The sequence below is a fragment of the Podarcis filfolensis genome (assembly GCF_964270895.1).
Source record: "Podarcis filfolensis genome assembly, chromosome: 15".
Taxonomy (NCBI): Eukaryota; Metazoa; Chordata; class Lepidosauria; order Squamata; family Lacertidae; genus Podarcis; species Podarcis filfolensis.
Window position 1 is genome coordinate 20,069,123 of NC_139618.1, and position 14,271 is coordinate 20,083,393.

At 43.2% G+C, this 14,271-nt stretch overlaps 1 protein-coding gene across 6 annotated transcripts in view; it reads right to left on the minus strand.

The window, feature by feature from the left end:
* Positions 1-2,413: 2,413 nt before the first annotated feature.
* IGSF9B (immunoglobulin superfamily member 9B) overlaps positions 2,414-14,271 on the minus strand; it is a 119,588-nt gene continuing 107,730 nt past the window's right edge. For 2 of the 6 annotated variants that reach the window (XM_083588313.1, XM_083588312.1), the window contains exons 19-20: positions 5,026-5,147; positions 2,414-4,234 (exon numbers count right to left, since the gene is read on the minus strand). In XM_083588313.1, coding sequence (XP_083444439.1) covers positions 4,011-4,234; positions 5,026-5,147 — 346 coding nt within the window. In that variant the 3' untranslated portion in view covers positions 2,414-4,010. Of the gene's footprint in view, positions 4,235-5,025; positions 5,148-14,271 lie in introns of those variants that run through there. The other 4 variants (XM_083588316.1, XM_083588315.1, XM_083588314.1 and 1 more) reach the window with 4 other exon arrangements.

The following is a 14,271-nucleotide window of genomic DNA, read 5'->3' on the forward strand; positions in this document are numbered from 1 at the left end:
GAAGGCTGTTCTGCATCACAACCACTCACAACATCCATCCATGCTTTGGCTGTGCTTCTTGTCTGTTCTGCCCACCCCCTTCAATATGCCATACCTTTGCCAGAGAGAGCCAAGCTTTTCTGTAAATGGCATTAGCAAAAGCTATGCTACAAACTTGTATAGATTTTGTACTACCGGATTCTCATAACTTCCCCCAAAAGCACCCTGGGCACAGCAGTCTGGTGAGGGTATTCCCTGGGAAGGGAGAATTACTCCTAAACAAGTCTATAGCACAGATGTACCCTAAGACTGGCACTCCTTCCAGGCCACTGTCATACTCTATTATCACATGCCAGGATTCAAAGAACTACTATTACTTCTGCACATCCAGTGAGCCTCAATTTTTGTTGCTCCCAGGTTGCCTAGCAAGCAAGTCTGAAAACCAAGTGGGGAAAAGGAAGAGGTGTTTCAAAATCAAATTGACTGAAAAAGCAGAAATTTCTACCAGGTGTTCACAAGTCTGTAGGTAGAACAGCTCTTTGCATCCTGGCCACACACACACATACATATTGACATGCAGCCCCACAACCATTTACCCAGTCCTGCAGTCCCCTTGTTCAGGTTGTCTACTAATTTTGTTTAACTGAAGCCTGCATGGTGACTTGTGACCTACCAAGCCAAACCAGCCTGCTGGCCACTCACTGTGGGCCTGCCATGTGCTCAACTGGCCTTCTGGTTCTGCAGTCCCAGCCAGGCAGTGAGAAAAGGAGGTTAACTGAACACCTGGGTTGGTTTATTACAATTCACCTCCTGCTTTCTTCATATATATATATCCCAGCACCATCTGTTTTTATCCTCATAACAACCCTGTGAAACAGGCTAGGCTGGGAGCGTAGGACTGGGGCCCAAGGTCACCTGTGACTGAGTAGGGATATACCTTGAGCATCATTGAAGAGTTCAACCTTTCATCCACACCTTTTAGGCTGATGTGATCAGAACCTTGCAATCCACCCAATTTCACACTCCTCTGACTTGTTAATACAGAAACAGAACAGAAAAAATGGGTAAAGACACACAGAAGTGAAAGACAGATTCATCTGTCCCCCCCCCATTTTAATTTGGGTCGTAGTACACCACCCTAACCATACCACCATACTGGTACTCAGCAGGCTACTGTAGACAGCTGAGGGTCTGAGTTTCGGTTGGCAGGCCATAAGTTGTGCAGGCTTGGTATATAGCACCATCAAAACTTGGCTATTGCACATTCCTAGAGCCCCACTATTTCACAACACCACCCCAGTGTCCCGTCCCATTCCCCACTCCCCACCCCATAAACAACACACCTTTCTCTTCCCAGGGAGACTGATTCACCTGGGCATGGCCAGCGTATGGGTGCATTTGTACTGTTAGAAGTAAAATAAATAACCCAGTCCCACTATATTAGGAGGAGAAAGTGCATATAGACCTGCATGAGTGGGTGGGGTTATTTATTCTACAGTGTTAGCAAGCAAAATGAAATATGGCATGATGGGACACACCCTTAAGAATCAAACAAAGAAGGAAATCGTATAAGTGAAGCCAGATGCCAAGATACATATGAACAAACAATGCTGGAGAGGCCTGTGGAATTTGGTTTTACTAGTTGCTACTTGAAACACGTTCTGCACTCAGCAAAACAAGATAAGAAGTCACATTCCAAAACTCCTTCCTATGATTAATGCTGTTGGCACTTGCTGACACGGAGGCATGGCCTATTCCTGCAGAAGAGTGAGAGAGAACTGTCCTGAGATGGTGGAATGGACTTATCACTTCACAGGAATAGAGGAAGCTGCCTTATACTGAGTCAGACCCCTGGTCCATCTTGCTTCGTATTGTCTATGCTAACTGACAGTGGCCTCCGTGGAGATGCCATGGACAATTCAACCTGGGAGCTGCTCATTGCAAAGTAGATGCTCTGCCACTGAGCTACGGATATAAAGGGATGCCCATTCTGAATGCCCCTGTGTTCATTCAGTTTTTAAAAACGGCTGTAAAAATAAAAGTAGCACTGAGCTCATTTTGTATTTGCAGCTAATTTTGTAGGTTGTGAACAGGGATGGAAGAAGGCATCTTTTTCATAACGTGCAACTAAGATGTCATTCCACTGTAGTTCGACTTCCATCAAAGCTACACTATTCACCTTGCTGTCCGCGGTGCTGAAATCATGTAACTTAATTATGCAAGTTGTGTTGCCATTAGGTTATTCCACCCCAATCATTTCAATGAATGGAAACACAATGACAATGGAAGGGGGGGGGATGCAATCAATTACATGTTGTATGTGAACAGAAAGCAGCAGCAGCAGCAAATACCAATCATTTTCAGTGAACTGATTCTGGTTCTAGACATTGAATGAATAAGCGAACATCAGCAACTGCCTATCCCATTGAGCTGTGAACCCACAACCTATTGTCATGAGTGTCATGAGTGGTGTTGTGGATTCCACCACCTCAGGACTCTGCCACCGCATTCTGCTGCATTGGAACACCACACCTGATTTACTGTCTGGGAAAGGACTGGAAGCATAAGAAATCACAGAGAACCTCACCTAGTAATGCTCACACACAGAGTTAAAACAGCTTTTCCTCACTTCAGCAGACATTATGTGAATGGAGGCACTGATATAGTAAGGTTTTGCTGTATGAAGACTCTTTTTCTTCATAGTATACTACTGAACAGATACTAGCATTATCAGGATTTGCACTTTTAAATTAGCCATTCTAAACCTACCATTTGCAACAATCTATGATCAGGGAGATGAATGCAAATACCAGAATTTTTCAACAAGCTGCCACCTTCTTTTCTAGTCTGGGGAAAAAATAGGTACCTTCCAGCCTTTTTAGTGGAAATTAAGAAGGTTCTCGTGTACATTGATTCAACTGTGCAAAACACAATACATACTCTAATTCTAGGTCTTCATTTGACAGATAAGAAAGTAAACTGTAATTTGTACTTTCACTCAGAATATTCAGACATCAAAAAGGTGTGACAGTTGAAACAAGCAGATTTTGCGTGTTTGTGTGTGTGTGTTTGTGTGCTGGTAATTTTTCCATTACAATTTTTGCACCACATTAATAAAATCCATCGGGTCATAAACCTCAGCTTGAAATCTTGGTTTCTTAACTGCATCCCATGATACTCCTGTGGTAATTCTTATATCACTCCCAACCCACTCCCTAAATTAGGAAAGCTTGTTCTCTCCCCCCCAGTGTTTTCTACCTAAATTGAAACACACACTGTATAAATATACATTGTATCCTGTATCTATACTTTTTTTTTTCCTTTTAGAAAAACAACCCCCACTGTATATATATAATTTTGGAAACCAAGTTGTAAAATCTCATCCTCCTTCCAGGACACATAAGACGGAAGCCACAGCACAGAGAAGAAGGTTTGAGGCTCACCAGATTATTATGATGAATATTTTTACAAAGGGTGGTCACTTCGAAGCTCCATTTCCCTCTCCTACAGAACTCCATGAACTGATCTCTTCCTTTGCCTGATCCTCTGCAGGAGATCCAAACAAAGCTGATTTGCTTAAGCAGGGATGTTTCTCCCATGCCCGCCCACCTCCCTTCCTCTCTCATTTCGGATATTGCCTATCCTAATGGATTGCATTGCAACTGAAAATGCTACAGGGAGATGCAAACGGTCCCCCCATCCTGCAATAGTCAAAGACTTCATGTTGGGTTTACTCCTATCAAATACCACACAAAGATATTGCGCACCATATGTAAGTTATTAATTGCTTTGTTAGGCACTTCCCGCCCCCATGTTGGTACCCAAAAACAAGACTGAAGCCCACACCCTCCAGTATGGATGAGCCACAAACATACAAGCGTGCACACACACCTGTGCTTCAGCTTCTTCTCTCCCCACTGTTTCTCTGTGGATTCTGCCTGATCACAAGATATTTGCACCCTTATCCTGCCCCACCCCTCCACACATACACACCCAGCTTCCCCCTTGTCCCTTCTCTGGCTGGTGCTACTCTAAAGTAAGGTTGCATGCCCACTGGAATCATCATGGTCCACGCTATTGAGAATGGCTGTCTGGTCCTCAGGAACCTGCCGGTGGCAGAGGTCATCCTTCAGTGCTGAGAGGCGGGCAAAGGGGTCCTGGCGAGGATGTCTCTTCTTCTTCCGGAGACAGACAGCTTCGTCAGGCCACAGTACCTGAGAGTTAGGGTGTTGCTGAACCTGGGAGGCAGAACCATCTGAGGAGGAAGGTGACAAGGGCAGAGGAAGAGGGTGGTTAGGCATTTTGCACAGGCATCATGGCGGGATGCACAGGCAATCAGCAGTTTTGTTTCGTTCTTTGTTCTTTTTAAGCCAACAACAAAAAGAAGGAGGAAAAAGAATTTCAGTACACAACTTAAAATATAACCAAGGCAGAGAGGTATTATTTTAGCACATGAAAAGTTGCGTGATTGTAGGAGAACAGGGGAAAGAAAAGCAATGCTTTGGGGTGGGAAGGTTTGCTTTATGCAGAGAGGGTGTGAGATGTTCATGGGATTGCTGAGAGGATGGATGATCCTTGGGAACGAGGCAGGGTTTTGTTTAAATAAAGATGTAACCAAGAGGAGGGCAGAATAGGAGGAGGAGGAGGAGTTAGGAGAGTTTATTGAGGAACTGGGGTAGGAGGAAAAAGGAAATGAGACACAGGAGCTGAGTTTAAAGAGAAATCCACCGGAAAACTGTAGGGAACACCAGCTCAGGGTCTATACAAACTGGAGGTGAAAAGGGCTACAAACTACCTTTTGGCTTAAGGGATGGAGGCAAATATCAGTGGGGTGGGTGGGTGGTGGAACCTTTCACTTCTGAAGATCCCGTGAACAGGTGAAAAAACAGGACAGAGTAGCACACTTTCTCTAGGCCCAGAGACGGAATCAATTCTCATTACAAGTCATTGACTTCAATGAGTATTGTGCCAGGCCCAAAGTGGCAAGGGGCAGGCAGGGCGGGGGGTGGGACGATTAGCCGGGAGTCTCGTGTTCCTCGCACTCACTGATTTGTTTTTTGGATTTCGAGGAGCCCTTGGATGACTTTTTGGGCTTCTTTATCCGCTGGTATTTCAGAGCTTCGAGCCTCTCAGGTGCAGCAGCGTTCCGGGTTGGAGATGGACGTTTTCTAGAAAGACAAAACAGACAAGCGCCATCAGTGGCCCCCTGCCGTATTCTGTCTCAAGGGAGGTCTCTCTGCTGGGAAGAGAGCATTCCACCTCTGTCAGGTCTGCCGTGGAAAAGGAGGGGGGAATATGAGGAGGGTCCTAGGAAGGTGAAATAAGGGTCCACACCACCACACTGGTGCTGGAGGGGAAACCTTTTTTCCCTCACCTCTTCATGAATATATATATATATATATTAGTGTTATCACCCCACACTGCCAGACACCCCTGGCATTCCCCAACCAACCCTACCAGCTCATTCTTTGGGAATTGTTTGATATGTTTTTTTGCTACTCCCACAACAAATGCTGCTCAGGTCGAACCAGGCAAAGGTTATAGAAAAAAGACATTAAGACTCCGACCCCTTGGCCATTCCTGCGAATGGAAGCAAACTCCTACAAATGGCTGGATCTCTAGAAATGAACCATGCTGGAAAAAATTGAAATAAAACTAGCACCAAGGCTCTTGAATTAAAATGATCTGCAATCTTTAAAAAAAAAAATTAAAGTATCAATTCTAATGTCCAATAAGGCACTTTTTGGAATTAAGAGGGGAGGAAATGTGAAAGAAAAGAAAAAAAAGTCATATAACAGGTGTCCACAGTGGTGAGGCAAATTACCAAAATTTAGTAGCAAAAGGATGCATCCCAACTCCACAGCACAAAAAGGTGAAGGACATGAAAGTATCATGGGGTGTTGGGTGGCAGATGCAATGAGGGAAGATCATAAAATTCTGAACTTTATTTCCAATATACATTTGCATTCATCCCAGTTTTGTCCTAGTGAGATATCATTTCTGCATATTCACCACACAAACATACAGCACACAAGTCCAAGGGAGAGGAACATTGCAAACTGTCTTGAAAGGTACAAGAGAAAGTGGGAGAACTCCTAGACTACCAACGACTTTCTCAAAGGACGTATCTAGACCATTACACTGTCGCACTGCAAACTGATTTTGGACAACCACCGCTCCGGCTGATGGGTTTTGCCATAGGCAATGTCATGTTGTTGGGTTGGCTGGAGCTACAGCTACAACTCAAAGCATACTTGCTCCATCAGAATCTGTAGAACTTAATATGGGGCTTCTTCCACATGCCCTGTGTTGGACCCCAAGTCCCAACAACCCCAGCCAGCATGGCCATCAGGGATGATGGAAGTTGGAGACCAACAGCATCTGCAGGGCTAAATCTATTGTTTCTTAGATAAGGGCTTTCTCTTTAATGGTATACCATCTCTAGAATGTTCTTCAGGAGGCTGACTACACCTTGTTCTAGAGGGACGTAGTGTCCCACTCCTGAATTTCTCTCTGGACAAACTGGGTTTGAAGCGAGCTGAAAGGCCTTCTCTCTTATTTTCAAGATAGATAGCCAGGCATCCAACACAAGTTCTGGATTGCCACAGGGCAGGTTTGCTCTAGCTCAAACGCTTGTCCCATCACCCCACTCCTACCCTAAAGCAGCCTTTCTCAACCTGTGGGTCCCCAGATGTTGTAGGACTACAACTCCCATCACCCCTAGCTAGCAAGGCCAGAGCTCAGGGATAATGGGAGTTGTAGTCCAACAACATCTGGGGACCCACAGGTTGAGAACCGCTGCCCTAAAGGATCAGGTGAAGGACTGAAAGAGATTACGTCTCTCTGCCCTCAGCTGAACCACTGTACCCATAACATTGCCAATGTGCCCTGAATGTCCTGTCATTTGCAATGTCTTGGTAACTGGTCCATTAGACCAAGTAGGTGGAGCTAAACAGGTTTTGACTGTTTGGGGGATCAGAAACAAAAAGGAATGCACTGTGGAGGCAGCAACTGTGGCAAAATCTTCCAAAGTTCTCTTTAGTTTGGGGACACCCGTCAAAGTCCAGGGCCAGGACAACCTTCACAAAGAGTTGCTTCTCTTGTCAATGTCCCCTTCCTTGTGCATAGCACTGCAGCAATCTTCTCTGGCACCCACAGAGGGGGCGAGTCTCTCCTTTGCTGGGGGCAAGCCACATCACAGGACTTCTCATAGGCATCTGATTAGCCACTGTGGGAGCAGAATGCTGGACTAGACAGCCAGTGTGGTTGTAGTGGTTAGAGTGTTGGATGAAGATCTGGGAGATCAGGGTTCAAAACATCATGAAGCATACTAGGTGATCTTGGAAACCAGTCACTGCCTCTCAGTCTCACAGTGTTGTTGAGGGGATTGAATTATGAAGGGGAGAACCATGTTCAACACCTTAAGCTCCTGGGGGGGGGGGAAAGGAGGGTATAAATGCAATAAATAATAAATGAGTGACTAGACTAGACATAGATAGATTTGGTTGCAAATATAATGAGCTACACTTAGTTCACAGTAGTGTAACATAGTATCATATTTTCATTTCTTTGTTGATTTTTCTACTTCTGTTTCTTATTACCCCCCCCCCCCCATTCATGCTGTATCATCCTGCTTCTTCTCCTTCAGAATCATGTGATTTAGGGGAGGATGTTCCAAAGCAGATATATTATATAAACACACAAACACAAACTCTGTGAGCCAGACCTTATGCCAGCCTTCATCAACCTGGTGCTCTTTTAGATGCATACAACTGCCATCAGCCTCAGTCAGCATAACTGTATTCTAAAACCCATGTAGTGCACCAGCCTAGCAAAAGTTGCCTTGCACAGTTCTCAAAACCCATTGCCTAGTTTCATGTTGCTCTAGTAAAGTCCTGGGCTCTGTGCTTCAGCCCTCAGTAGCAAATATTGTGCCAGATCAGTGCTTGAATGAGGAGGAGACTGGCTGGCTGTAATAAATTCCATAAGGCCCAGCCCGGTTTTAGCCACATAATACCCCCACCTCAATTTCTCAAAACAGCAGCTAAGGGGGTCAGGATCCTATCTACTGTTATCTAATCTGAGCACTGGGAATGAAGAGTTTTGTGAGAGAAACAAAATACTCAAGGCTAACTGTTTGGAATGCAGCAACCCCTCAAAACCCAGGTAAATCTAGTGATGGAAAAATGTTATCTAGCTTTCTTTCTTCTTCCCTTTTGGTTAAAAAAAGTGACGAAATACAGAATTACAGAGTACGAGCAGATATTTATTGAACCTAATACTTCTGGTATGGAGATAAGAAGGAAGTCTGAATAAATGTTGATGTAGAACAGATAGAAGCAACATGTTATCTTCACTGTTTCTCTTGGGTTCTTGAAATGTTATTCAGATTCTCATCTCCTTCCATATTCTGTTCTGCTGCACTGCAAACAAAGCGTCTCTTGTGTTTTCGCTGTTTTAAAAAAGATCCAGGGAACAGAGATGGTTGCAAATAGTGGGTTCTTTCAGGAAGGCCAGCTTTAAATAGGTAGATAACAGCAACAACAAAAGGAATGTAGGACATCTTTCCAGCTCCTTGACTTCAGCTTTTTCAAAGATGCATTTTTTTCAATGGCATCTCAGGTTCTTCACTGCCTCCCATAACAGCCTAACTCCCATGTTCAAACTTGAGATGCAACAAAAGAAGCAGATGGAGAGAAAGCAAAATAACACTGTCTGTTAAAAAACACCCTGAGAGGCTTCCTTTAACATGTGTCTTGAATATCCAATCTGAGTGTCCTACCATTTGGGACAATTACGCCAACACACAATTTTCAGCAAAATTTAAAATGTTATTAACAAGCTGGGACACGAACAGCAGAAGTATGAAAAGTATGGCAGAAAGAGAGAGATTAGTCATTCCCATTTGAAGTTTTTTTAAGAGACGATGGAAGGTGGCGGTGGGCCATTTGTCAAGATCCAGTCAATGACGCAGAAGACGGCAGCAGAAAGGAGCTCCAGCCCAAGTTTGCATTTCCCTGTTCCTGCAGAACATTTGGAATCAAGCTTAAAGTGATGAAGTTTCTTTTTCTTCTTCCTTGTAAACTACTAATCCAGAAAACTGCATTAGCCCAGCTCAGGAAACAGATTATGTTTTTCCCTTGTTAATGTTAGATTATGAGGCATACTGGGCTGCTAACTGAAGCACGTTCATAATAAGGTTTCAAAGATTAAAATTCTCTCTCTCTCTCTGTGTGTAACACATATTCAACACAAAGCAACAGTTCATATCAGACATCTCCCTCATACAAGGACTAGATAAGATAAGATGGGGAGCAAAACAAGTCACCTTGAACATTTTTGTGCCATCTTTGTGATTTGCAGTACATCTTTTCTACTGATCTACATTTCCCCAGCCTACACTCAGGAAATGTGTGCATGGACTATTTTTTTGGGGGGGAGGCAAAATAAACCTAAAATATATAAGAATATATATATATATATATATATATATATATATATATATATATATATAGCTATACTAGTTGCATAAAAATAAGCATTCTAAGCATGAAAGACTATGAAACCTCTCCAATTATTTTGGTGAAAAGACAGGCTGCATGTTCAGGACAAATGTACAAAAATGGATAGACTTTTTTTTTGCATTGGCAGGATTTTCCAACTTGTAATGGCACACACTAGTTTGGATACTACCTAATGCAGAATTGGCTGGCTGGTGTGCTATTGCACATCATGCCAGCCTATGGCTCACCACTCTTGCCCATTCCAATAGCTGCCATGCTTACATCTGCATTGAGTGCTGGGCTATTGTTGAGCACAATTCCCTATTAAAGCACTGGAGAGCCAGTGTAGTGTAGTGGTTAAAGTGCTGGACTAGGTCCTGGGAAACCAGGTTCAAATTCCCACCCGGTCACGAAGCTCCTTGGGTGACCTTAGGACAACCACTGCCTCTCAGCCTAACCTACTCACTGGGTTTTTGTAGGCATTAAATGAGAAGGACAAGAACCACATAGGTCACCTTTATTTCCATGGAGGAAAAAAGTGCATACAAATGCAACAAATAAATTAGGTTGAGCTATTTATTTTTTTAATAAAAGTATTTATATACTATATCATAAAAAATCACCATATTGGACACTATTCAGTGCAACTGGCCTACTTGTGAACTGTTATCAATCCCCTCGCCCACCCCACCTTTTTATTACACAAATCTGCGATACCTGTTCAGAAATCTGTTGCTGTATTTGGGGTATTTATCTGCAACGATGAATGCAGGATATTTACTTTAATTAAGATAGCAGAAGCTCAGCTCAGTTTTTCCACAAGTTAATGTTAGATGGCAAAGGAAGGAAGGCCACTAATCAATAGCACATAAGGCTTCAAAGGTTGGCATTCCAGTTATTTTTTTAACGTATCATGGATATTTGTTGCATTCTTACTTAAAATCCTAAATTCTAAATCATACACAAGCCTTTGTGTGGCTTACTGTATTTTCATTCCTTTTACTTTTGAGTCCTAAGCCTGTTCTAGAAGGAAAAGAAATTGTGATGGTTTTGTAACATTTTTTAAAAATCCCTGTCAGTTAAGGATGGAGATAGACTACATTTGTTTGTTGTCTAAACTAGGTAGGATTTCCAAGAAAAGAATAACAGTATCACTGTGATGCAATCAAGATTAAGATTTAGAGTATAAGGTGTACCTTTCTGGCTGAGGCAAAGGCCTTTCTTTCTTGACCAGCAATCTGCTTCCAAAAGTTTTCTATAATAAGCCATTAGAACAGTCACCCCCAAACTTGGCCCTCCAGATGTTTTGGGACTACAACTCCCACCATCCCTAGCTAACAGGACCAGTGGTCAGGGATGATGGGAATTGTAGTCCCAACACATCTGGAGGGCTGAGTTTGTGGATGCCTACATTAGAAGTTCACAGGCATAACTTAAAGTTGGTGGTGGTTAGTGTTGTTCATACACAGCAGGGGCGGACTTTGGTATATGGCAGCCTGAGCGAAGACAAAATTTGGCACCCCTTGCCCCATCTTTCTAATTTTCACAGTAATTCTTTTTGGCACAGTTGCTTTTTTATGGATCTTCTCAGTAGGTACCCACAGAAATACAGGTTGATGTTGCTGTTACTATTTTGTGCCACCTTGGCTCGGTGTCCTGTGCAGGGGAACTGCTGGCACTGCCCTAAATCCAGTGTCGTATCCAGTTTTTGGTATTCAGACCACCCTGCAGTGGCGGTTCCATTTTTAGGGTTTGAGGCTAATTAATTTAACATTGATGAAATGTCACCCACTCTTCAACATCACCTGCAATGTAAGTCCTTCTTACTTCTCAGGGGAAGGGCGCAGCTCAGCTGCAGAGCATCTATCTTGCACCCCCAGAAGGTCCCAGGGTCAACCCCCAGCATCTCAAAGTAGGAAAAAAGACTCCTGATTGAAACCCTGGAAAGCTGCTGCCAGTCAGTGTAGGCCATACTGAGCTTGATGGGCCAAGGGTTTGACACAATATAAGGCAACTTCCTATGTTCCTATGGACTACATCAATTGTAAAAATTTCTAGAGGGATAGCCATATGTGTCTATGAAAGTAAATGCAAGAAATAGTGTTGTAGCACCTTAACACATTTATAATGGTATATACTTGGAAGTGTCTAGGAAATATGTCATTCTCCCTGCTTCCTAATTTGGGTATTTTAGACTTTTTCTAATGGAATAGCCTAGATTAGATAGTGTAGAAGCTTTGCTTTGGAAATACTAAATGTCAAGTACAGTTTTTTAAAGGAGTAAAACTTTCTAATGAAGGCCAACACAAGACCATACTAAATTAAACCAATGGTTAAACTAATGGTCCATTTCACCCTGTTTTCTATCTTCAGCTGTGAACAAATTAAAATGGTTCAAAGGAAACTCTTCGGGTATTTAAGGAAGTTACCAATTCAAAGTCATTTATTCCCAGCTTTTAAAGAGATGAATGGTTTGGGGATCCTCTGAATGTAAAATATGAACTGTCTCAGACCCTGGAATCATCATTCTTTGTGTGCCTCCTCCACAAGAGGTAGGAGAGTGGCAACACGAGAACAGGGCTTTTCTGTGGTGGCTCTCCATTTGTGGAATGCTCTCTCCAGGAAGGTTCACCTGACACTTCATTACATATCTTTAGATGCAAAGTGAAAACATTTCTCTTCAACAAGGCCTTTGACTGATTAAACAATCTATGACCTTTTAAATGTGTTTGTGGGCCGAGCAATGATTATTATTTTGTTATTATGTGTTTTTATGTCGCAAACTACCCAGTGAGCTTTGGATGAAGGGCAATATGTACATGTCATTATTTAATAATTATTATAACAATAACAACATAGTATTTAAGTAAGTTTTACTCAGAGCACACCCATTGAAATGAATGGATATTACTAAACTGGGTTCATTCACTTCAGTGAGTTTTCCCTGAGTAAACCTAGTTGAGTATCACCCCACTCTTTCCTAATAAACGCTAATGTTGTGGCCCATAGATTTGTCTTTTTACAAAAACTAAACTAAACATGGTACCAGGTGTGTTAGCCACATTTCAAATTCTTACCCAGACTCTATATAATTAGGGCTCAAATGGATAAGTTTTTCCTGAAATGTCCAGTTCATGTTAATTGAGCATAGGTGAAAACTAGGCTAAAGCAAGAAAAGACCAATATGGCTTCCTTCCAGAGTTTCCAAAGACAAGAGGAGAAAAAACACCTGGAAGAGATACATGGTTTGCCTATATGGCACAGTATTCTTCTTGAATGCCAACAACAAAGAACAACTAAAATGAGCAGTTCTACTAGTCAGCAATGGCAGAAATCGGGAGCTATTATTTCTCTGGATCTTCCTTCCCAGCTGAAGGTTGGAAGAGTAGAGGAAGAAATGTAAGGGTGAAGTGGCAACCCTTGGCACTGGAATGAGACACCGAGCTGGAAAGGCACAATGAGCACAGCATTACCTCAATAAATAGAGTCTCTCCCCAAAATGCTGGATTACAGCCTCTAGGATTTTGAAGCTTTTAAGCACAGAAACCCCTCCTTCTCCATTTTAAGGGATTGCCAGCCACCTCAAAACTCCAAGAAGGACCTACGCTTGAGTGATACTGCTGCATAGCCATTTGCAAGCTGAGTCAATGAAAGATGCCCCCATCCTGCCCCCCAAGCATTTTCCTACTGCCGTGCCAGGCTCCACCACCACCAGCAGCAGTAGCAGCAGCAGCGCAATGAGGTAAGGAGGAAGCTGATAAAAGAGCAGGGCACACACCAGATAAAGGCATCCCTTCACCAGGTTTGCGGGGGACAGCACAACTTGTCTACACAACGGATTTTCACCATGCTGACAGGAGAGGGATGGAGAAGGGAGAGGAACAAGGGACAGGAGGCGGAGGTTGGGAGGTGAGGAGAGAGAGGTGGGAGGGGGGAGAAGGCAGGAGAAGGAGGGGAAGGAAAGAGGAGGAAAAAGTAGTAACAATGGAGTGAGAAAAGAGAAAGAAAGCAAAACGTAAGGTAGAAATCATAATGAAATAAGAGAGAAAAAGCAATCAGACAAAGAGGACTTACAACTTCTCCAAGCCAGAGCGAGTGTGAAATGCATGCAGAGAACTGGCACATGGACAGCCTTTAAAGGGGAAAACTCTTCTCTTCCAAAAAAGACAGACAGACAAGAGTCCTCAAACTCCAAAAGATGTACACCAGAGTGACAACTGTCAGGGCATATGCAAGTCCTGGCCAACCCCCACCTAGGCTCACATCTAGGGCTATGAGCAGAAGGCCCTGCCCCACTTAAGGGAAGAGCACGCAGGACACCAGCTTGGCCTTGTGGTTTTTGGGTTTCCCATTACAGTGATGAGATTAACTGTGAGGGGACAAGGAGACCTGTCCTTGGTTAACAGAAATTCACAGTGAACTGAGTGCACACACATAGCTTTTTATATCCTAAAGGACTGCAGGGTGCTGCACACCCACAATTCAGCTTCCTGAGAACCAGTGCTTCGCCCCCATCTGAGAACCAATGCTTTCAACTTCATGATGAAAAGCCAAGTTTCTAGCCCATACGGACACACATATATTTTTGAAAATGTGTGGGCAATGCCTGCTGAGATCCCAGAAGCCAGACAAGGTGTGTGCAACAGGATTTTAGCAGCCTGCTCTCCACAACTAGCAAAAACAAAATAAATTATATGAAATAAGAGCATCATGCAAACTTTGCAAATGTTTGGTGAGGGTACCTTAACCAGCTTTCATTGATGCAAAATTTGAATTGTCAAATGTGCAG